The sequence below is a fragment of the Sphaerodactylus townsendi genome, linkage group LG02, assembly GCF_021028975.2.
Source record: "Sphaerodactylus townsendi isolate TG3544 linkage group LG02, MPM_Stown_v2.3, whole genome shotgun sequence".
NCBI lineage: Eukaryota > Metazoa > Chordata > Lepidosauria > Squamata > Sphaerodactylidae > Sphaerodactylus > Sphaerodactylus townsendi.
Window position 1 is genome coordinate 143429557 of NC_059426.1, and position 24929 is coordinate 143454485.

Below are 24929 nucleotides of genomic sequence, written 5' to 3' on the forward strand. Positions count from 1 at the left end.
TGAGCATGGCTTCTGTGTCTTTAGGGTCCTGCCATGGCACGACGTGTGAACACGGTGTGGCCCTTGTTGGTAAGGTCAACCTTGAACAACATGTTTGAGAACCATAAGGTATTCTCAGGCTTGTAGGATTTCTGTTGTCCTGTGAAGATCTTGTTTTCACACTTTCTTCCATCATAAGTTAACTGCAAAAAGTCACCATTGTGGCAGAAACAGTGCATGTCTAATCACTGATTGGCTATCCCTCGCCTGAATTTTTGGCTATTCCTTTATTGCCAATTCCAGGTTTGGGCATTCCTGGAGATTTAGGGGCAGTGCCTTCAGAGGGCATAGTGTGGGGTGGGGAGAGAGCTCTTCAAACTTGTAACACCATAGAGTCTGCCCTGCAAAGCTGCCATTTGCCTTCAGAGGAAGATCAGTTGTAATCCCAGGAGAACTTCAGGGCCTCATCCGAAAATTGGCAATTCTAGATTCATACCTACTCCCTGTTCTAGCTATTATTTGGTAAGAGAAAGTCCTTCTGTATATGCTTAGTACTAATACGCATATTCATTTGTTTATATTTATATGCTCCGTACTCCCTAATAGGACTAAGCTACTTACAATACCGTCCTCCCCTCCTCCATTTTTTCTCTCAAAAACAACCCTGAAAGGTAGGTCAGGATGAGAGTGTGTGTGACTAACCTAAAGGGGGGGAGGAATTGGAACCTGGGTTCACAGTCTACGACGAGTGGCTGGCTCTTCTTAAGCCACGTGTTTTATAGCAATTCTAACATTGAAGGTGCTCGTCAGTACAGATTCCCTGGGAACAAAATTAAGCGCTTCGCTACTGGCGTGACCACCCGGATTTCATTTGAGCCAAGCCACGCCCAAAGTTCAGACCTGTTTTCCCTGCTAGAACAAGGGAACTAAGAAGCGGACAAAGTACCTCTGAGTATGTACAGAGCGCCTTTCACAAGCAGCTCCCAACAGCCGGGTTCGGCTGCGCGGCTCCCAAGCAAGTTAGGACGAAGCAAACCAACCCCTTTCCGCCGTTCCCGTGACCTTGCAGCAGCCCACCCGGCTTGAAGGCGGGGGTCACTCACTGTCCCTTTAACTAGCCCAGAAGGGACGCATGCGCACCGAGCGTTTGGTTCCTGGCATGAGTGGGGAACCAGCGGCAGCCGCCCCCAGCACAGCCCCCGGGCGCCCCAGTCCCAGGCCGGCTCGTGTGCCTGCTCTGGCCGGAGGTGCCGCCCGAAGGGCTTGCAGGACGCGGCCCTTCCTCGACGGCCGGCTTTGTCCCTCGCACGCAGCATCTGCCCGGGCGGCTCCGCCTCCTCCTTGCCCAGCGGCAAAGCGAGGTGTTGGCGGAGACCGGGCGGGCCTTTGTCTCTCCGGCTCGCCCGCAGAGCTAACGGGTCTACTCGGGAAGACGCGTTTGCAGATTCCTGCATCCCCGGAGAGCAGCTGCAGCCTCGCCCGTCCGCCCGGCTCTCCCGTTTTTGCAAGCGGCCGCCTCTCTTGCCCTGCAGCGCCCGCTGCGATTGTGACCTCCTCCCGAGCTCACCTGGGTTGCAGCTGCTGCAGCTCAGCAAGGCTGCACTTTCTCTGCGAGGCTTCCCTGCTTGTGGGTCTTTCCCTGTTGCTCTCGGGGAATGACCCTCTGCTCTAACCATTGGCAATGGCCTAAGAGGTAAGTGGAATGCATTCTTAAAAGCCTGGCTGCCCATAAGGGGCCTTTGCCAGTTTCTCACACTCATTTCTGATTGCTTCCTTGAATATCCAGATTGTGGTCTTGAAGCAACTGATTTGATTGGTGGTGGGTGGGGGATTTTCCTGGGTGTCCCCCTCCCCCCATTAAAACAATCCCTCCTATCATTTCCTTATTTCTTTTGGAGCTCCTCTTTTAGTTTCCTCTTTTTGAAGCAACAGCTGCCTCTTTGCAGCTGGAGAGGTTGAAATACAACCCTTGGCCTTGCAGGGTTATGTGAATGAACCACACCCTTTTTTGCCTTTGTGTCTGAAAGGGCCTCCTCTTTCTCTGCCTCTAACGGTCATGTCTTCTCCAGCAGCGGTGGTGCCTTCTCCAGCAACCAGAGGAGGCCAGACAGGGCCTTGCTGTAAGCAAGAGAAGGCCAGATTGATGAATGCTGGGATGTCAAGCAGCCGAGAGGATGGCGGCAGAGGCGCCTCTGCCGTGGTCAGGAGGTCAGAGGCCACCGAAGGGGTTGCGCAGAGAGAAGAGGAACAAGAAGAAGATGGGGAAGAAGACCTCCGTGACGGTGGGGTCCCCTTCTTCGTGAACCGAGGAGGGCTTCCCATTGATGTACCCACCTGGGAGCGGATGTGGAAACATGTGGCCAAGATTCACCCTGATGGAGAAAAGGTGGCCCTCAAGATCCGAGGGGCTACCGACCTACCCAAGGTAAGAAAGCTAGAGGGGGAGGTTGGAAAGGTAACCTGCTGGGCAGAATTACCAGCAAATCTACCAGTGAAGGAATGAAAAATGGCAACAGCTTTAGAATGACAACTGTGCAAATTCAAGTCTGGAACTGTGTGTGTGTGTGTGTGTGTGTGTGTGTGTGTGTATGGGGGGGGGGCTAAATTGGAATCTCTGTGTGTGGAGCCCCTGACCCACCATGGTTCAATTACATTAGAATGTTACCTTAGGAATGCTGTGGCCTTAGCAATGATATATGTTTCCTGATGATGAACATATTCACATTTGCTTCATCAACAAAGTGTCAGTGAAGCGTTGAAGTAGCTTGAGTTGCCTTTGATAGCTCTGTTGTGTTTGGTTTAAAATAGTCAAACCAAATCAGATTCTGCAAAGCTAAGATGTCAGAGGCTATGTTAAGAAAATAATAGAAGTGGGGAGGAAATAACTTTCAGAAGAGCTGCATGAAATAAGCTTAATCAGGTGCAGGACTTCGGGGCTGTGGAAGAAAGAGATTGTAGGAAAGTTCTTCTAATACTGGAATTTCCTAACTCTGGAATGATTGAGCTGGTGAAGTACATGTGAGGTCTACAGGTTAAAAGGTTAGTTAGGTAGAATTTCCTATGGCATCTTTTTAAAAAATCAGAGTTGGAGCTTGCTTCATCAGATGTATGAACTGTTTGGCCCTCTGATAAATGAATGAGTATTTCTTGCATCTGATGAAGTAAATTTAGGATGGAATACATTTTGGTGAGCTTTAGGGTTCTTCCAGACTCTTGTTTTACATCTGGAATTTATTTTATTCTTTTTCCAGAATTCTGCAAACTCTTTCAGTGTCTTCACAGGACACTTGCATTGTGCAGGGTCTTACTAGATATTTTGTTCTCAGTCACTGCTGTGTTGGAAAGCTCCTTTTCCTCCGCCTTTAAGACACAGGCCAAGCTAGACAATTGAAAAGGCACAACATTTCTGCTGTGCCACAGGCCCGTTCACAGATCCTGCTGTACCACAGGCCCAATCGGGACTTAGCAGTGTTTTTAAATGGCCAAATTTGTCTCTAGTTTGGTGTCAGCAGCCACCAATAGGACCTGTGGCTGCTGTAATGCCTAATTTGACCCTCAGTGTGCCTCATTTTCAATGGGAGCTAAAACACCTCCCATGTCCTAAGATATTCCTTGGAGGTCTTCCATGCAAATACTAGCCTGGGTTGGGGCTGACAGTGTGTGACAGACCCAAGATCACCCAGCAAGTTTCCATGGCAGAGTGGGGATTCAAACCTGGGTTTCCCAGTCCTAGTCTCACACCTTAACCACTATACCATGCTGGTTTTCACCCACTGGTGTTTGCCATTTTAATGTCTTGTAGCGATGCTAAAGGGATAGAGATGCTATTGCAGACAACAATAATCTTCATATATACCAGGGAGAGGTGTAAATCTTCATCTCAATATTGCTTGCTAAAGTGATGTAGTGTGTTTATACTGTTTGGAACAGTCTAGCTAGAAACCATTTAAAATAGCATGGTAGTAAAGATCAGTGTGTGTGTGTGTGGGGGGGTGTAATACAGGAAAACTTTACCCTTGAGTATAATGAGGAGCAGTGCCAGATGGTTGAGTTGGGTGAGCAAAGAGAAAGATTCTCTCTGGGGAGAGTCAGGGCAGATGGGAACCTCGTGCGGCTAAAACGGAGAAAGAGAGTATCCCTCCACTTCACACAGATTGTGACTGTTGTTAACAGTTGTTGAGGACAGGGCAGAAATGCTGACCATCCACCATCTAACTACATGAAGAGCGCAGCTTGGGGAACTGCTTCAAAATGCAACTGTACAATGTTGGTGTTTGAACCATGTGGGCACCCATCCATGTGGTTCTGGAGACTCTGAAGTCCACCACTGGAAAAACTCCTGAAAGAGAGGACTTGAACACACCTAAGTCCATTCCGCACAAGCCCCTGAAAACGTTTTGCAAAAGTTTTCAAAACTTCCCATTGTTCTGCAGTCATCCCCTTGAAACAATTCCTGGCTGCCAATTTGTGCTCTTTCCATTTCTTTTTTAAACTCCAGTTTAAAAGTTTTTAAACTTGATGCTATGAAGCTTCAAAGCTTCGTGCTGCAATTTTCCAGGTGTCATGTCTTTGTAGCTATGAAAATATGACACCCCCCCAATAATAAAAAACCTGATGAAAATACAATACCAGATGGCTGCCGCAAGCTCAGAAAATGACACCAACGAGGAAGTCTGAGAAACATCTCAAAGAGATCTCACAGCAAGTGAAAACGTTTTCAAAATATCTTCACAAAAGAATCGCTAGGGAACAGCATGCAAATAAAATATTTCAGGCTGGAAATAAAACGTAAATATAGCGGAACTCCATGGTGGAAAGGTTTTATTTCCTGCCTGAAAATGTTTTATTTGTGCAGAATGGAGCAATAATGAAGATTCTTTTTATCAGATCAGTCCACTGGTCTTTCAAGGTCAATATAGTCTACTCCAGAGGTGTGCAACCTGCGGCTCTCCAGATGTTCATGGACTACAATTCCCATCAGCCTCTGCCAGCATTGGCCATGCTGGCAGGGGCTGATGGGAATTGTAGTCCATGAACATCTGGAGAGCCGCAGGTTGCAGACTCCTGGTCTACTCTGACTTGCACTAACTCTCCAAGGACTCGAGTAGAGGTCTTTCCTCATCACCCATCCCCTGGTCCTGTTAACTGGAGATGCCAGAGATGGAACTTGGGACCTTCTGTATGCAAAGCTGACAGTCTACCACTGAGGCCTGACCTCTCTCAATTGTTGAGGCTGCCATGATGTACAAATGACTGGTTACTTGGATCTGACTTTTCATTCTCGCAGGACACAGCAAGTTCTGTGACACCAGTGTGCCTGGAATAATGCATCTAGTCTTTGTCTTGGCAGTTGAAATATATTTTTTGCTCAGGGACTTGGTTGAGCAGCCTGGCGTCCTACCTCCTGACCTGGGTAGGTTCAAGGATTTTAGTGCCAGTGCAGATTGGCGCATGGTGGTGTTTTACTAGAACAAGTCCTAGCCCAGCAACCTTCACTGATGCTTTTGGGTAGTCCTGGAATGTGGCACAGCGTTGGTTGCATGCCATACTTTTGGCTTTATCGAGGGAGCAGTTGGCAACTCCTGGGTACTGTGTCTTGTGGGGTAGCCATGTCTTTTTGAGTCACATATCCTTCTCCAACCTTGGGCCAACTTTGTGGCTTTTGAAATGTTTCTCTCTTGTGGAGCAGATCCAGACCAATCTACTTCCTTCTAGGCAGCTCCAGGATCCCAAAACCCAACAGCTACTAGCTCTTCATAGCAGTGAAGTGGTTGACTATGTCAGTCATAGGTGAGATGTTTAAATTGTGTGATTCCCCCACTCCACTATATGAATGAGTGAGATTCTTCTTTCTGCTGGTGTAACAGGTGGGAGCATGAGGTAAGCTGTCAGTCTCTGGTAAATTGTTCAGGAGTTAGACAAGAAGCTACTAAGGAAGGTATTGGTCCATCAAGGTCAATAGTGCTACTGAAAAAGGCAGCAGCTCTTTGAGGTCTTGGAGAGAGGCCTTTCACATCACCTGCTTCCTGACAGGAGATGTTTGGGGTTGAACCCGGGACCTTCTGCAGAAGTTGTGCTTCTAAGCCAAGTCCACTTATTTTCTATGGTCATATGATGACTGGGCTGTGTAAATTAGCACAGAGAAATGTCTGCTGTGAAAGCTGTGCTATGAAAGCCTTCTCATAAGTATATCCCACAGAGAAAAATGCAAAGGATGCAGTGTTCCTGGTTTCATGGGCATTGAGCTTCAGGTCTACTATTAAGTGTTGCACTAAGACTTGGACAGGCCCTACGCCTGTTCACATGTGCTTAATTCTCACTGAGAAGAGAATTAAGATTTCCTCGTTGAAGATTTCCTTGCCAGGTGTCATGGAAATGACATCTTTAGATCCCCAAAGACCTTTGGCATGAGGACGCTGGTGCAGATGGCTCCATGGGACAGACAGATTAGTGTATTCTACAGGGCAGAAATTAATCAAAATCCACACACACCCCTCCTTTTTTGCATTTCAGTTTTCTTCCAAGACCTGTGGATAATATCCCTGATCTGTCTTAGGGGGCTCATTAGGGCTCACTGTGTTTGGAAAGAAGCTTGTATGTGAACAGCACTGCATTGCAGAGATGACTTTATTCTCTTTCTATCCCACCCTTCCTCCAGGGTGCTCAGGATAGTGTCTGTAGTTCTTCACCATCACTTTATTCTCCCTGTGAGGTAAGTTAGGCTTAGAGGGAGTGGCTCACCCAAAGTTTTACCCACTGATCTTCCTGACTGATTGGGGAGTTGAATTTGGGTCTTCTCAGTCACGTTCTGACGTTCGAATCACTGCACCATAATGAAGTCTGTATTCTGTCCTACTTAAGACAGCATTGCAGGGGCATGAAACTGTCCCCTGCATTTGCTTGGCTTTATTATTTAACATCAGATATTTATATCCCACTATTTGCACAGAAGGTGGTAGTTCTTGAGCATTATTGTTAAGCTTTGTGTCCTCTCCCCCCCCGCCACCAGATGCTTTGAGATTTCGTACTCTGCTATCTGAATGCTGCAGACCAGCCAAAGCTCCAGGATTCCAAAACCCAACAGTAATCATTGTTCTATCAATTCTTGTGGCTGAATTACGTCCAGTCCTACTTCTGAGTCAGATATGAATGTTTAGCAAGACTGCTAGCCCAGTGCCAGTAATTCGCACACAGATTTATGACACTGGTTGTCTGCACTGCAAAAACTGTGGGGGTGGCAGGAAACAAAGAATGATTTCATTAGGCCTTCTCTTGAGGAATGTGTAATATATGGGAGTACTTTGCATACTTTCTCCCGAGTGGACTGTTCAGCAAACCACTGCCTGTGTTAGGTATCTTTTGAAAACTGCTGCCCTTGACCCATTTATGTTACATAGCATAAGCATTAAGCATAAGCATTTATTGTCATTGTGCACGCACAACGAAATTTACATCAGTAACTGACACTTGGCAATCTACGGTGAATATGAATTGCTGGTTATATAGAAAACTGTGTGCAGTTCTGGTCATTGTATCTCAAAAAGGACATCTTAGTGCTGGAAAAAGTACAGATGGAGGCAACCAAGATGATCAGGAGGCTGGAGCAACTTCCCTAAGAAGAAAGTCTAAAAAGCCTGGGACTTACCTGTTTAGAGAGTGCAGAGTGCAGAGATAACTGGGGAGGGGGACATGATAGATATCCATGCACAGTAGACAGAGAACCGTTTCTCCCTCTCCCAAATGCTGACTTGTGGGCACCCAGGGAAGTTTCTGGCCACTAAATTCAGGACAGACAAAAGGAAATACCTCTTTACAGACCAAATGATTATGTTGTCAGATTTGCTTCCAGAGGATGTCATGATGGCCACAGTCATAGGCCGCTTTAAAAAAGGGTTAGGTGGAATTATGGAGGACAGACCTTTCAGTGATTACTAACCATGTGGAGGAACCTCCACATTTGAGTCAGTAAACCTGTGAATCCCAGTGCAGGAAGCAACATCAGGGAAAGGTCTCAGCCTCTATGCCAGTGGTTCTCAACCTTCCTAATGCTGCGACCCCTTAATAGTTCCTCATGTTGTGGTGACCCCAACCCTAACATTTATCCATTTTACAGATGGAGAACACTGATGCAGAGTGTCTTAGGCAACCCCTGTGAAAGGGTTGTTCGACTCCCTAAGGGGTCCCGACCCCCAGGTTGAGAATCTCTGCTCTATGCCCTTTTGTTGGTCTTCTAGAATAACTGGCTGGTCACTGTGTGAGATTGGAGGCTGGACTAGAAGGGCCTCTGGTTTGATCCAACACAGAGTTTCTAATGTTAATGTGGTGATCATGTGACTACATGAAACCCTCCATCCCGGATGAAATGAGTCCTCATCTGAGATAGTGTTTTGTATAAGTTTCCATCATGAGCCCCACTACGTCTTGGTAGTTGTGATTCCTATATGGAAAGGTTGAATCCGTCCATGGTGGCTTGCTGTTTTTAAAACGACATAGCAGTTGGTGGACTTCTGAATCCCTGGAGTCTCTTTGTAGGTACAGAATTGACCTTACTCTATATCTACAGACAAATCAGCATAGTTTTTTCAAAATTCTCTTTGGAAAGGAATAACAGCTATGAAAAATATTTTTTTCTTTTAGCCATTGGTTAGATCCATTAATTTACAGCTTATACCCAGATAACTTGAGTGGAAAAATTTACAGGATTACAGTATTTATGTCCGGCGCCCTGGGTGGGGTCCCAGCCGGGACCCCTGTTGCCAACCCGCCTTCCCCTGCCCGGATGCTGGAATTCCCGGCCTCACTCCCGTTGTCCGGGGAGTGGACTAAGTGGGACAGCCGCTTTAGCCACAGCTTGAGCCGGCTGCCCACAGCTGACCCAGGGCGCGCAGGAAGCTTGGGAAGAGGACTGGGGAAGTTCCCCTGTCAGCCGCTGGACTGCTGGCTGCTTCTCCCCTCTCAGCTCCTGCCCCCTCTACCCAACCACCAACTCTTCCTTTCCCACTGTCCTTTTTCCCCAATGACTGGTCCTTTCCTGACCCTGGGCGTTCCCCTCGTCGTTTCCCTCGTCCCTTCACGCTTTCCTCTCCTCCTTTCCACGCACCCACACACACACTCCTCCCCTCCTCCTCCTCTGTTCTCTCCTCCGTCGCCCGTCCTCTTCCGCTTTTTATCCCCTCCGCTGCCTGCCTGCCGGATAAGGACCCCACCCCCGCACTCAGCCCGACAGGGCTCAGCTGGCCCGCCGGGCTCAGCTGCGGCTTGGTCCCATTGGCGCGGCGCTCCCAGCCGCCGAGGCTCCCGCCTGCCTTGCCAGCCGGCGAGAGCCCGGGGAAACGCTCCTGTTCCCCATCGCCCGGGCGGCCGGCCCTGGAGGGCTCCCGCGTCTTGCCGGCGCTGCGTCGGGGTTCCCCTGCCGTCATGCTGTCCTGAGGCGCGGGGAAGGCGCTGGCCGGCCGGCGGCGTGGGCGCGAGTCCGGGGAGGGGGTGGGGGCTTCCCCCGCTCCCGGACAATTTATTTTAATTTTTTGTCGCTGTAATTTCCGACCAATCACTGAGATCTCTGGCAGGAGTATCCTGATGCAGCCTTTAGAGCAGAGGTGTAGCTCCAAGGGGACGGGGGGGCACGATGCACCGGATGCGTGCCCCTGTGGGGGTGTGGCGAGGGTGTTCCGGGATGGGACGGGGGCGTTCCGGGGCAGGGTGGGGGCAGAGGATGCACCAGTGCACTGGGTTCTTTTCCCCCTTGCTGCACCTCTGCTTAAGAGTGTGTACCCTGTTATCTCTGAAATGAGGGAGACACATTACTCTTCTCACTCTTCTCTCCTCTTCTTATGAGAAGACTGGAGTCTTGAATGTGAAGGAAATTCTCACCCATTCTGGGCTCCAGGCCCAGTTCTGTGTACTCTGAATTTCCCATCAGTCTAAGTGAGAGGCTAGTTATAGTAGGAGAATCCTCCATTCTTTAGTGGTTTTCATTGCATTATCTGGGAATGTTGCATGTACTCCAGAGGGAGAGCAGATGGGGAGTATTAGTATCTGTAGCAACTTCTGCTTCTTCTGGTAGCAGCAAACTCAGCGATTCTTAACCAGGATATTAAATTGAGGGCAGGATTCTGAGGACAAGTGAGGTCTTCTGGGGATTTTAGGCTGCCACTTGCAATGGCCCCTGACAGCCAATGAAAGAGAGGTTTTTTGGGTGCTGTTGTTTTGCTGATTGCAGCACCCTGAGATTAAAAACCTCAGCTCTGGATTTCTCCGAAAGACTCTTAATGTGGAAGAAGGGAAATAAAAGTCAAACCAAACATTAAGGAGTTGGCTGATGGCCATCTCTGGAACAGAGATGTATGTATTCTTGAGGTCTGTGTATCATATGCTTCATACCAGAAACATGCCGACATAAAGTTGCCTGAAGGCTGGAAGGAATCTGGACGGGAAGGGGTATTTGATGGTAGAAATGCATACTTGATGGGCAGTAATGGATTAATGGTAAAGAACCACTGAACTGCTAGGGGTTAATTAACCTTAAATATGAGGCCAGAATGTTTTTCCCCTTACAAGCAAAATTGATGATCAGTGCTTTGTGTGTTGGGGATTCCCTCCTCCCCCCCCCCCCTTGGAAATCTTGTCTCACTTCCTCAAACCTTTTGACCTGCCTTTTAAGAAACGTCCTAGTATCTCTTGGGTTCTGCACTTCTGTGCTGTTGTCTTCGGGGCATATTAGAAGTGGTTCATTAATTTTAAGCCCTAACAAACATTTTCTGAAGCGCCTGCTCCTGAGTTCTATGATCTCAGCGCTCTCTCTCTCTGTGGCCCTTTCCGCATGGGCACAGAGTGTGGGTGCATCGGCATAAATTATGCCCCTTTTGAACCTCGCTCCACAAATTATGCCGATGCCCCCCCCCCCCCCCGGACTGTTTGCACAGATGGTCCTGGTAGGGGCGCAGGGGAAGGCGCAGCCTTCGCACAGGCTGTGACTTCCCTGACCGGCTTACCTGCTCCTGCTGGCTCCCATCGCACTGTGGAGGCCAGGGAACATGCCCCCCTGGTCAGAGCGACAGCTCTGGAGACGAAGGCCGGGGGGGGCGTGTCCCTTGGCCTCCACAGCGCAATGGGAGCCAGCAGGAGCAGGTAAGCCAGTTGGGTGAGGCGGGAGGGAAACACCATCTTCCAGTTGCTGCCGTTCGCACAGCAGTGGCTGGAAGGCGCCCCTTTTGAAAAACCTCACTTGTGGAGCGAGGTACAAAAGGGGCATTTCCATGCTGCCTGGGCGTTGTGATCACCTGTGCGAACACGTTTTTGCCATCCCCGGGACGCTCTATTCCGCCTGTGTGGAAAGGGCTTGTGTATGCACGCGTGTGTGCATGTGTGCGTACATCTCTACTGGAAAAATAACTGCGAAATGTGCCATCCTTCTAGTGACATTCTCTGTGTTTTTAAGAGCTGTTCCCTGTGGCTATGTGTATGATTGCAAAAGAGTAGTCACATTAGTCTGTTGTAGCAAAATAAAACTCTGGTGGAACCTTAAAGACCAGCTGCCTTTATCCAGAGGCCCTTTGAATAAGAGCCTTCCTGGTCTACCTTGCATAGATTTTAGTGGTCTTGTGCTCTTCCATGATTCTTGACTATTGCCAGGTTTTGCAGGTTTGAGAGTACTGTTTACCTCCATTTCATGTAGTTGTGTAGTAACCGTGGCTGTGACATTTACATTGTTCCCTGCCAGGAATGTTCCCCAGTCTCAAGAATCTTCTGTCCTGCTTGAATATCTACCTGATACTCTTCCTGATAATTGATACAGTTTATTGTCAAAGGCTTTCATGGCCGGAATCCCTGGGGTATTGTGTGGTTTCTGGACTGTATGTCTGTGTTCTAGTAGCATTTTCTCCTGACATTTCACCTGCATCTGTGGCTGGCATTTTTCTCTGAAGATGCCAGCCACAGGTGAAATGTGAAATGCAGGTGAAATGTCAGGAGAAAATGCTACTAGAACACGGCCATACAGCTTGGAAACCACACAACACCCCAATTGATACAGTTATTTGAAGCTTTACCGCACGTGCTTTCATGTGTGAGTGTCTTTCTTCTCAATAATTATATGATACAGCTCACTCTACCTTTTATCCAGACTAGAGACTAATTCGCTTGAGACTGTAAACAGAGGTGAATTCTGGTGCTTCAGTTTCCTGCACATATAGAGGATCTTCTTCCTGGTGGCCAAAGCATCCCTCTGGGTACTCCTTACCAGTTTTGCACAGAACAAACCCAGCACAAAGACGTTTTAGTGGAATGTTCTGTCAATAAACAAGCCAGGCTAATCTTGTGAGCAGCAACTGCACCCTGAGTGCAGAGCCTATGAAAGGAACCTTCTCTTTAGCTTCTTATAGTGCTAGCGTCCATCATTTTATAACTTCATTATTTGTCCGGTGTTTGAATGCCTCTCTGTTTTTCCCCTTAAGAATCTGAAATGATCTCTCGAAGCTGACCGAAATCAGAAGACGAAAAAGTCTCTCGTCAGGATTGACCCTAGGTGACCAGCAGTGTAAAATAGAAAGAAAGGTCATTTCATGTGGTTATGTGGAACAGTGATCTCATGTGCTCCCATGCTGGGCCTGGGTGTGAGCTTATGTCTGTTCTGGTGATTTCATATCTTGTCTTTTCACTCCCCACCCCATGCAGATTCCCATACCGAGTGTGCCTATGCTCCAGCCGTCCACTCTTATCCCTGAGCGCCTGGAGGCTATACAGCGCTACATCAGGGAGCTTCAGTATCCTTTTTGCCTTTGGCTAAAGCATTAAAAATGGAGGTGGGGGTGGGGGAGAACACCAGATGACTTCCCAACTGACAACAATTTCTGGCAGCCTGGAGCTTCAGTCAGACTGGGAAATGGAATGTGCTCTCTTTCAAAAAAGAAGCAACTGTTTTGTTACAGCCTATGGTTTTGCTGTCCTGTGTTGCCTTGCTGGTTTCTCTTTGTTCAGCTACTTCTCCTCCTGGCATCCTGCATATGACTGAGACAATGTTAACCTCTCACAAGATCTCCCCTGCCTTTTTGATAAATGTAAAAAAGGCACCATCATTCCCTCTAATGTGATGGCAGAATGTCTACCAGCAGCGTGGCTTGGAGGGGATTGAGACAGGAGGGCCATTTGGCCTGGGCCTCAAACTGAAAGGGGGCCTCAGATCAGAGGCGTAGTGCCAACGGGGCGGGGTTGGGCGCAGCACCCCGGGCAGAGCCGCGGTGGAGGCATGACCAGAGGGGGTGTGGTGGGGGCGTTCCGGGGTAGGGTGGGCGATGCTGCGGCAGAGGTGCAGGGCATGCGCACGCCCTGGGCGTAGTTTCCCCTAGCTTTGCCTCTGCCTCAGATTTAGACACTTTGGTGGTAGGGGCATTTAATAAGTTACCCAACTTGCCTTTATGTGCATCCTGGTGAAAACCAAAGTCTGATCCATTCTCTCAGCTAAAGACACAAAATTTAAGCAAATAAGTTATTTTGTAGAAGACAAGTTTGTTACCTCAAACAGATTTTGTCACTGTTTTTGATCCCTTCAGTCTTGTTTTCACTTTTTAAATGCATTTGTCCTCAATATCTGGAAGTGACCTGAACTTCACTGAGCCCCTGACAGGGCCTGGTTAGCAGGGCAGCTCAACAGGCTGGGGTTTCTGTGTCCTTGGGTTACTCATCAGGTATGGAGGGAAATGTTTGCTTTTTAAAAGGCAGAAGAACAGCCCACTCAGATAGCCTGATGAGGACTCAGCATGGCATACGGGAGCTGACAAGTGAGGCTCAGTTGTCTGTTATGTTGTTTTATCCCATCTTTCCTCCAAGGAGATCAAGGCAGCATATAAAGGGTTTCTATCCCTCACAAAGCTGTGAAATAGGTTAAGCAGCCAGATTGACTGACCCAAGATTACCCAAGGAACTTCATGTCTGAATGGGACTTTGAACCCAGATTTACCTAGGAAATTTTTTTTTGCAGTGGAGGTCTGAGTGTCTGTTTACTGGAGGAGACATCTTAGATATGCCAAAAATTGGTTTAAAAATAAATAAAAGTCACCCACCCACCCACCCCCTGCAAGGAGTATTGAGCACGTTGCTATGATAATACTCAAAATGTGGAGAGCAATTTGTAAAATTAGAGAGAGGAGTAGCTGACCTGCTCAAGCCCCTTAGAACTTATAGTGTATTCTGTACAGGAAGACTAAGGTTGAAGAATGTGGATTGTGATTTGGGGGTGGGGGTAGTGAGAATTTTCCAGTTAGTTATTTCCCCCATCTGCCCACTTATGACTTCTTCTGGGTTCCCAGCTTGTTTTACTTAATGTTTGTCTTGTATCTGAGAAGAGATAAAGTCTATACAGATACAGCTAAAGTGGCGTAGCGCCAAGCTATAAAGCTAAAGTGGCGTAGGGCTGAGGGGGGGCAATGCACCGGGCACGCGTGGTGCAGGGGCGTGGCAGGGGCGCGGGGCGCACGCGTGCCCCGGGCACAGTTCCCTCTTGCTACGGCCCTGATGCCATGACTGTCTGGTGAAAAGCAAGACAGCTGGGAAGATGCCAGTCTCCGTTGTCTTTGACGGAAAGGAGGCATCTCCTCAGAACAGCTGACTGTGTCCAGAATAACAGTAACAGTTGATTCAGGGATGCCAAGTGGAAGCAGCTCATGTATCCAGGGAAAAAAATCCCATGTGTACATCTAGAGATTGTACTGCTTCAAATTGTGGGCAGGGGCTGGCAGCCTACAGATGGGGGCTGGAGCTGGAATGACAGTGGACCTCCAGACCAGAGACGTCACTTCCATTGGAGAAAATGGCTGCTTTGGAGAATGAACGCTATGGCATTATACACCTCAGAAGTTCCTCCCCTCCCCAAACCCTGCCCCATCAAGGTTCCACCACCAAATCTCCATGAATATCTCACCTTGAAGTTGGCAGCCGCAACACATGCATGCACTCTGTAGACAGAAAATAAGTATGGTCATGAGGAGGAAAAGGCCTGGCTGAAGCCCTTCTTCCTTATGTGCTAGTTTGCCATGAGTAGAGAAAGCTTGATGTGGAATGCATAAATATAATGATTTTCACTTGTACGTTGCTGGGAACTTCCTCATAATTGGAGGTGGGGAGTTACGTAAATGAATCAAATACATTAATTGAATATTTGACTGCTCTCCAGTGATTAGCACTTATACCTGCAAGTCCTGAGTGAAATATTTCTGGGGGCAGTACTAGAGACCTGTATGACATCCTGGCTGAGAGACAGGGAGTACAGCCATAAGGAGTGAAGAGCAGAATGTTTTACAGGAAGAATATTTTATTTGGATTTATAATATTTCTATATTGCTATTAAGACAACAATCCCCTCAGTGTAGTCTCCAAATTTAACGCAGAATTGTATTAAAACACTACAATGCTATCAGCAGTGTAAATTATATGTATGTGTGCCATCAAGTTACACCTGATTTATGGCAATCCCGTAGGGTTCTCAAGGCATTCAGAGGTGGTTTGCCATTGCCTTCCTCTTCATAGTTACCCTCATATCTCTTGGAGGTTGCCCATCCAAATACTAGGCAGGGACAGAGCTGCTTAGCTTCTGATATCTTGCAAGAAGATCAGACTGACTGGAGCTATCCATGTTAGAAAAATAATTAGTAGTAATAATAAGTAATAGTATCTATATATTCTTGGGAGTTCCACTGCAGGATCTGACCAGAAGGATTTGGAAACTCTGCAGTAAGCAAAACAGGCGTGTTCTTCTGTGAGCTGCTGTCATCTTGCTGGCTGACACTGAATCATTTTGTGGGCATATTGTTGGGCTCATGGGAGAAAAAAGCTACCCTTGGAGGAAAGATGGTGCCACCTGAGAGGGTGTATTTGTGTCCCCCTCCCCTCTACTCTTTCAAATGGTATAGCCCTTAACAGTTTGCCTCCATGTACAATCATACCGGGACACAGTTCTTTGAAATCAAGAAAAGCAGGCCTTTGACAGGGTAAGTACTCTCTCAGTGACTCTCGGTACTGGGATGAGGTCTTTCTGGACTCTTCCCTTCTGAGTTTGGCAAAATGTTGAGGCTGAGCTCTGAGCTGGCCAGTGCCTTGGTATCTCCTCAGCTTTGAATGCAGCTGTCCGGAGTCGTGACCATTTGCCCAAGATTTCCTTCCTGCAGCTTAGGAGCTATTAATCACCACCAGCAAAGCAGCCTTGTGGACTTTGAGAATACTTTTGGGATTCACAGGAAGGGGAGGGGTGGCATACTAAATCGAATAAAATAAATTGGATAGACTTTTAGATAAGACAGATCGTCATTGGAAAGGACATTTCTGGTATGTAATGAGTTATTGATACAATAAACAAAGGTGGAGGTGAGCATTTCCTAATTCCTGAGAATTCTCCTAAACAGACTTCTTGCATGCCTCATATCCACATTGCATTCAGTCTCCTGACTCAGAGGAGCACCTCTGTATTGGTTCAGGTAGCAGAATGAATGACTGCTGAATAATGGAAGGGGAACTCTCTCTCTAGTAAGTGGGGAAGGTTCTGAGGAACTGTGTCTAACAGATGGTTTCTTTCTTTGTCTTTGCATGGCCAGACCATTTTGTCCCCTCTCCGTGACACAAATCCCCTTTTTTATTCTGATTATCCTCTTGCCCCACACCTTGTCTTGTCCTTTAGGCTGATGGATCTGGCCAAAGAAATGACGAAAGAGGCCCTACCAATCAAGTGTCTGGAAGCTGTGATTCTGGGAATGTATCCTTTCCTCTTACGTGAATCTTTGTCACCCCTAATGTTTAAATGTTGTCATTTCAGTATTGCTGTTCTTGTTCTGTGATACTTGAAGACCACTTCCCTCACATACTGTTCTGTCAGATGGAAAAATGTCTGTTGCATTTCATGAAAAGGGCTTTTCTGTTATTTGGAACATCTTTACTGAACAACGGTGGTCTTAGGCCCGTTCCGCATGGGCCATTTAGACCGATGTGGGGTCGGTTTAGACCGATGTGGGGTCGGTTTAGACCGATGTGGGGTTGGTTAAAACACCATTGTGGGGGAGATAGTGCGGCAGTGTCCCCCCCCCCCCCACAGCTTTTTGAAAACGCTGGCTTTCATCCGGTGCCAAGTGAACAGCATTGGGTGGAAGACCGTGTTTCCCCCGCACCGCTCCTGGTCCCCTTTTACCTCCTGCTGGCTCCCATTGCTCTGGAGAGGCCAGGGGACATGCCTCCTGGCCTCCAACCCTGAAGGCATCACTATGGCCGTGGAGGCGTGTCTCCTGCCCTCCATAGAGCAACAGGAGCCAGCAGGAGGTAAAAGGGGACCGGGAGTGCCACAGCCCATGTGAAGACAGTGCCACCAGCTGCTGGGCCAGCGGGGCTGTTCATGAAAAGGGCCTCGGGAGGGGAGGGTGCACCGGCATGGACTATGCCGGTGCACCCCCACTCACATGGCCCATGCGGAAAGAGCCTTAGTGACATCATGCTGGAATATCAGAATTCTTTCTGACTCCATACACACTGTTTATCTGGTGGCTAGAGACAGCCCAGGAAGGAATTGTCTAGGAGATCATCTGATGCTGTGCACAGACTAAAGAAGTCTTAAATTGCTCTGGTGATCTAGTGGACAATTGTTTGTAGATAGGTAAGGGATTAGTTTTTCCCAAAAAAATCTCTTTGTGAAAGGACTTTTCATTTTTCCTGGGGCTCCCCTGTCATCAGAAGAGGTATTTTAGGGTGGCATTTTGGGACCGCAGAGGAAGACAAGGATTTTGCATTCCACAAACAGAGGTCACTTAGTTGTGGTGGGTTTTCTGGGCTGTGTGGCCGTGGTCTGGTAGATCCCGGAAAACCTACCACAACCCGTTGAATCCAGCCATGAAAGCCTTCGACAATACACAGAAATCACTTAATTGTCTGAAATCTACTCTGAGATCAAAACCATTGTTTACTTGCTTATTCGGGCTGAGTGGATGTTTTATGATATTGTAGGATATTATTTTGTTACTTTTATCTGTGTTCATAAGGTTTTTGGTTATAACCTTTAAAATCCTGAGGGGCCTGGGACAATTGTATCTACAGGACCACATCACCCCATATTGCCCGCCGGAGGATGCTCCGGTCCTCCAACAATAATAACCTCCTGGCAGTCCCTTACCCCATGGATGTACGATTGGCCTCGATCAGAGCCAGATCATTTTTGGTCCAGGGTCCTGTGGGGTCTTATGTAGTTCAACAGGGCCTGTAAGACAGAGATGTTCCACCAGAGCTTTGGTTGAGGACAGTCATGTATCCTGGCACCATGTGCTATCTTCAGCGTCGCCCTCTCTTGATGTCACCCATGCTTGGATAGCTCTCGGAGGGTTTATGTGTGATTTCAGCTGGGCAGGTTTTAATAGTTCTAAATTTTGATGCCTTCCTGAGTTTTGATTATAGTTACGTTTTACATATTAGTGGAATTGTTTTAAAACGTTTGTGCGCCACCCCTGAGCCTGACTTCGGCTGGAGAGGGCGGAATATAAATTGAATAAATACATTTTTGGATTAGTTTGTCTTGTCGCTCAACTTCGGCCCAGGCCTTCTGGGAAAAAGGCAGTCTCCTACATATTTTACATAAAGATGATACCACGTTCCCCCGCTTATTGGATTCGCCTGAAGCAACTGTGGACACAAAAGTTGTTTAGGAGGTCTTATACAAAATATAAACTTAGGTGCTGGCTGACAGCACAAGACCACATTTCAGTATGGTCTTATGCTGGGAACAGATGCTTTCACACAAGCTTTCAGTTCACTTTCAATGCATTTTAGTGATCATTTGCAAGTGGATCTTTTAGTTTACACAGTAGTATCCGGTTGCAAAGTGCATTGGAAGGGGACTGAGAGTGCATTATTAAGCATAAGAAGGCCTCTCACAGGAGGAGCATGCTGAGTGGCTTGTATCTTCAAATGAGGTAAATGAGATTTAGTATTTAGGTTTACCTAGTTCTAAGTAGTGGACCTGGTCATAAGAGCAGATCCAGCTATTTAGGAGACATGGTGAAGGAACCCTGTCAGGTTCCCCTGCCCCTGTGTCATACCAGTATTTCCTGAATACTTTACAGTTACCTCACCAACAACATGCCAACACTGGAGCGTTTCCCCATCAGCTTCAAATCCTACTTCTCAGGGAACTACTTCCGCCATATTGTGCTGGGAGTGAACTTTGGGGGCCGCTATGGGGCACTGGGCATCAGCCGACGTGAGGATCTCATGTACAAGGCACCAACCTTTCGCACGCTGAGTGAGCTGATCTTTGATTATGAGGAGGCCTACCGGCGTTGCTGGCACACCCTCAAGAAGGTGAAGCTTGGTCAGTATGTATCCCATGATCCACACAGTGTGGAGCAGATTGAGTGGAAGCACTCCATCCTGGATCTGGAAAAGCTTGGCCATGAGGACTTCCGGAAGGAGCTTGAGAGACATTCCCGGGACATGAGGCTGAAGGTGAGATAGTGGGAGGTATGGTGGTGTGTAGCTCAGCAGTGCGCAGTCTCCCATCTTTTAAGCTGAGCCTTGAATGTGTTCAGTCTACTTGCATCCTGTTGCTTACATCTATAAAAGTGACTGGTTTTTTTGTTGCCATTGAGAAGTGCAGGGGAAAAAGAGAACAATGAGCTTCTCCTCTGGTCTTTGGAGCATTTATGAAATGTTTTGTTAAGGATAACCTCCTGGTAATCCCGGGACCAAAAACCATCTGGCGGGCCTCAACGAGAGCCAGGGCCTTTTCAGTAGTGGCGTAGTGGTTAAGAGCAGGTTTGATTCCCCGCTCTGCCGCCTGAGCTGCGGAGGCTTATCTGGGGAATTCAGATTAGCCTGTGCACTCCAACACACGCCAGCTGGGTGACCTTGGGCTAGTCACAGTTCTTTGGATCTCTCTCAGCCCCACCCACCTCACAGGGTGTTTGTTGGGAAGGGGGAAGGGAAAGGAGTTTGTAAGCCCCTTTGACCCTCCTATAGGAGAGAAAGGGGGGATATGAATCCAACTCTTCTTCTTCTACCAGATGGAATATGCTCCTGATTGAAATCAGGGCCCTGCGGGACTTGAGTAGTTTCCACAGGGCCTGTAAAACGGAGCTATTCCGCCAGGCTTTCCCTGATGGCCAGCCGGGCTAACAGCGTTAACATCTTTTTCTGACCTCCTGGAGGGGGTGGGGTGGGGGAGGGATATATTTGATATTGTAAGCCGCCATCTGAAATTAGGTTTGTAATGCTGTTTTAAAGTGTTTTAATGATTTTATGGTGTTTGTTTTACATGTTGTTTGCGGCCCTGAGCCCCTTTGGGGAAGGGAGGGGTATAAATCTAAAAATAAAATAAAAAATAAATCTAGTTTCTGTTTGGGAAGATATTGATAAGATGATTCTTAATTTGGTATTGGCAGTGGAGATATATGGGAGAACCTTAACAAAGTGTACTTTGCAGTTGATGAATAACATCAGGTTGCGTTCAGACTTCATGATGAGTTTTGATTTGTTTAGACCAGTTTTGCACAAATCTACGCTAGTCTACTGTATAACAGACCACAAGTTAACAAGCTCAGTCTGTGCTTGTTTGCTCTTCTGCCTCCAAACTGGATTCATGGGTTCTCTCCCAAATTTCCTTGCACTGTGGGGCTGCTGTCCAAATGTCACTATGTATGCAGGTTGCTCACTATTGATCACAATAAATGGGTGGGGAACAGCTGAGTACGGAACCAGTCGGAACTGAGTCGGAACCAGCAGAGAGGAGTAGCAGCAGAAGAGCCCCTAGAGGATGGGGCGGTATAAAAGTTTAATAAATAAATAAATAAATAAATAAATAAAAGAGACTTGGCCAGGAAGAGCAGAGTGACCTGCTGGTGTTCATTTTGGAGGGCTTTTCTCAAAGCCACAGCTTTTAAAACAGTGTTATTTTAACAGGGGTTATCTCTTTTGCTGGTGTTCATTTTGGAGGGCTTTTCTCAAAGCCACAGCTTTTAAAACAGTGTTATTTTAACAGGGGTTATCTCTTTTTCTCCTTGTAAGGCTGCTGAATCTGGAAGGTGGGGCTTAACAGGGGTTAACAGAGTTCATCTCTTGTTCCTCTTTGTCCTGAGAGGTGGGGCTTTTGTCCCTTAAAGGTGGGGCTTTAGTTCAGTCTCTGGAACCAGCAGAGAGGAGGTAGCAGCAGAAAGAGATTCTGGCTGTGAAGAGCAGAGTGGACCTGCTGGTGTTCATTTTGGAGGGCTTTTCTCAAAGCCACAGCTTTTAAAAACAGTGTTATTTTTAACAGGGGTTATCTCTTTTTTCTCCTTGTAAGGCTGCTGAATCTGGAAGGTGGGGCTTAACAGGGGTTAACAGAGTTCATCCTTTGTTCCTCTTTGTGTCCTGGAGAGAGGTGCAGGGGCTTCTTTGTCCTTAAAGGTGGGAGCTTCTTGAATTCAGTCTCTTGGAACCAGCGGCGCAGAATTTTAATTCTTAATTTTTTTTTGTTTTTTTAAATTAATAAGGACATATTTGACAGATAGTAATGCGTCGCAAGTAGATAGTCTCCAGGGGCAGTCACTAAAAGTTTTAATATTTACATATCTAAACAAATCAGATATGAAGGCAGAAAGCCAGCAGGGGGGATGGGGGGCTTTCCAGTGTTTTGCACTGAAGTGTCACATGTATGACTATCTGCCACTGAGGACAGAGAAGTCGAGTGGGTGGGTGTGCCCTCGCTGCAATGAGCTCCTGTCACTCAAGGAATGTGTGCGTTCTCTTGAAGCCAAGGTGGCAGACCTGGAGAAGCTGAAAGAGGCAGAGAGGGTGACAGACGAGGCTTTCAGGGACCTAACAGCCGGGTCCCACTCCCAAGGTGACATCTCTTCAGATGTCATGGAGAATGAAGACCTTGGGGATGGAGGGTGCCAGTCTGAGGTGGTGGAAGATGCTCCCTTAGATGGGATCCCTTCCTTAACTGGTGATCAGCTATCCTCTCGCACTGAGGATGCCCCTCGGGGAGGTGGGGGGCTCCTTGTAGTGGGTGATTCGATCATTAGAAATGTAGAGAGTTGGGTTTGTGAGAGGCGTGATGACCGCATGGTGACTTGCCTGCCTGGTGCGAAAGGTTTCTTGGATGTCACGCTCTGCCTAGATAGGCTTTTAGACAGTGCTGGGGTGGAGTCAGCAGTTGTGGTCCACATTGGCACCAACGACATTGGGAAATGTAGCCGGGAGGTTCTGGAAGCTAAATTTAGGCTGCTAGGAAACAGGTTGAAGTCCAGGACCTCCAAGGTGGCATTCTCAGAAATGCTACCCGTTCCAGCGCAGGGCGAGCTAGGCAAGCGGAGATACAGGGTCTCAATGCGTGGATGAGAAGGTGGTGTAAGCAGAGGGTTTCAGATTTGTCAGGAACTGGGGAACCTTTTGGGACAAGGTAGGCCTGTACAAGCAGGACGGGCTTCATCTTAACGAAAGAGGAACTGGGCTGCTGTCGCTCAACATTAAAAAGTTGGCAGAACAGCTTTTAAACTGATCACTGGGGAAAGCCGACAGGAGCTGAGGTGACTTAGGTTCGGAATACAGTATCTATGGGGATGCAGACAGAGAGGGAGGTTTTTCTAAATCAACCACATACAAGTGAGAACATAGCAATGTGCATGTGACAGGGATAGTGTCTACAAAAGACTTGGGGGTAAAGCACATCAATCCCAGGTTAAGGAGAGAGCCAGGGTATACAGGCGTCTCTATGCTAATAGTAGAAGCATTCGACCTATGGGGAACTAGAGTACAGAGTTTTGAAGGAGGACTTTGATATAGTGGGCATTACAGAGACATGGTGGAATGAGGAGAACCAGTGGGATGCTGTTATACCAGGCTACAGGCTCTATAGGAAGGATAGGATAGGGCGCATTGGGGGTGGAGTTGCCCTTTACATCAAAGAGAGCATAGTATCACATAAAATAGACAATGCAAGGGGAGCTGGTTCCCCTACAGAATCACTGTGGATATCAATACCAGGTGTGAAGGACAGTTTAATATTAGGAATATATTATCGTCCCCCTGACCAAAGTGCACAAGAGGATTCTGAGATGGAAAAAGAAATTAGAGAGGCCAACAAAAACAAAAATGTAGTGGTAATGGGTGATTTTAACTATCCCCATATAAACTGGAAAAATGCATGTTCAGGTCATAGTAAGGAGAGCATTCCTGGATATGCTAAATGACTGTGGCTTAGAGCAGATGGTTGTGGAACCTACCTGGGAGAGGTGATCCTAGATCTAATTCTATGTGGGACCCAGGACCTGGTGCAGGAAGTCAGTGTTGTTGAGCCGATAGGGAACAGCGACCACAATGCTGTCAGATTCAGTATCTCAGCATGCGAACAAGTGGCAACTACTAATGTAGTTACATTCGCCTTCAGAAAGGGAAATTTCTCAAAGATGAGGGATAGTGCGCAGGAAGCTGAAAGGGAAAATCAAGAGAGTCAAAACTGTCCAGGATGCTTGGAGGTTATTTAAAAACACAGTAATAAAAGCTCAGCTGGAATGTGTTCCACAGGTTAGAAAAGGCAGCACCCAGTCCAAAAGAAAGCCACCATGGTTAACAAGAGAGGTTGAGGAAATTATCAGAAAAAAGAAAATGTCTTTTAGAAAATGGAAGTCCAGTTTGGCTGATGAAGAATATGAGAGGGAACACAAATGGTGGCAAAAGAGAAGCAAGTTAGCTGTAAGGGAGGCAAAAAAGGATTATGAGGAACGCATGGCTGCGAACATCAAGACCAGCAACAAACAGTTCTTCAAGTACATCAAAAGCAGGAAGCCAGGCAAGGGAAGCGGTAGGCCCGTTAGATGACAAAGGAACAAAGGGTGTGCTAAAAGATGGCAGGGAGATTGCAGAGAAGCTGAATGAATTCTTTGCATCTGTCTTCACCCAAGAGGAGGTGAGGAACATTCCTGCATCTGAACCAAGCTTCTTAGGAGGCGAATCCGAGGAACTTGCGAAGATAGTGGTAGACAAGGAAGAAGTTCTGGCAGCCATTGATAAACTAAATGTTACCAAATCCCCTGGCCCAGATTGCATTCACCCAAGAGTTCTTAAAGAGCTCAAGCATGAAATTGCTGATCTTCTCACTTTAATATGCAACTTATCCCTGGAATCAGGCTCCATCCCTGAAGACTGGAAGATGGCCAATGTCACACCAATCTTTAAGAAAGGATCTAGGGGGGACCCGGGAAATTACAGGCCAGTCAGTTTGACATCTGTTCCTGGTAAATTAGTAGAATCTATCATTAAAGATAACATTATAAAACATGTAGAAAAGCAAGACCTGCTGAGAAAGAGTCAGCATGGCTTTGCAGAGGCAAATCCTGTCTTACAAACTTACTAGAGTTCTTTGAGGGTGTAAACAGGCATGTGGACAGGGGTGAACCAGTGGACATTGTCTACTTGGATTTCCAAAAGGCTTTTGACAAAGTTCCTCACCAGAGACTGTTGAGAAAACTCAGCAATGAAGGAATAAGAGGGGAAGTCCTCCTATGGATTAAAAACTGGTTGAGAAACAGGAAACAAAGAGTGGGTGTAAATGGGAAGTTCTCACAATGGAGAGATGTCGGGAGTGGTGTCCCCCAAGGATCCGTTTTGGGACCAGTGCTCTTTAACCTATTCATAAATGACCTGGAAGTAGGGGTGGGTAGCGTGGTGGCCAAGTTTGCAGATGATACCAAATTATGTAGGGTGGTGAGAACCACAAAGGATTGCGAAGAGCTCCAAGCGGACCTTGATAAATTAGGTGAGTGGGCTCAGAAATGGCAAATGCAGTTCAATGTAGCAAAATGCAAAGTGATGCACACAGGGGCAAAAAATCCAAACTTCACCTACACGGTACAGGGGTCAGTGCTATCAGTCACAGACCAGGAAAGGGATTTAGGCGTCTTAGTTGATAGTTCCATGGGAATGTCAACTCAATGCATGGCAGCTGTGAAAAAGGC

At 47.3% G+C, this 24929-nt stretch overlaps 1 protein-coding gene across 3 annotated transcripts in view; it reads left to right on the forward strand.

Annotated features, from left to right (window-relative positions):
- Positions 1 to 1126: 1126 nt before the first annotated feature.
- Positions 1127 to 24929, forward strand: part of VASH1 (vasohibin 1) — a 30933-nt gene continuing 7130 nt past the window's right edge. For 2 of the 3 annotated variants that reach the window (XR_007243531.1, XM_048484986.1), the window contains exons 1-6: positions 1127 to 1672; positions 2049 to 2404; positions 12652 to 12740; positions 15903 to 15959; positions 16643 to 16717; positions 19062 to 19443. Coding sequence is in view for 2 of the 3 variants with exons in the window: in XM_048484986.1 (XP_048340943.1) it covers positions 2123 to 2404; positions 12652 to 12740; positions 15903 to 15959; positions 16643 to 16717; positions 19062 to 19443 (885 nt within the window). In the remaining variant the exon portion in view is untranslated. The remainder of the gene's footprint in view (positions 1673 to 2048; positions 2405 to 12651; positions 12741 to 15902; positions 15960 to 16642; positions 16718 to 19061; positions 19444 to 24929) is intronic. The other variant, XM_048484987.1, reaches the window with a different exon arrangement.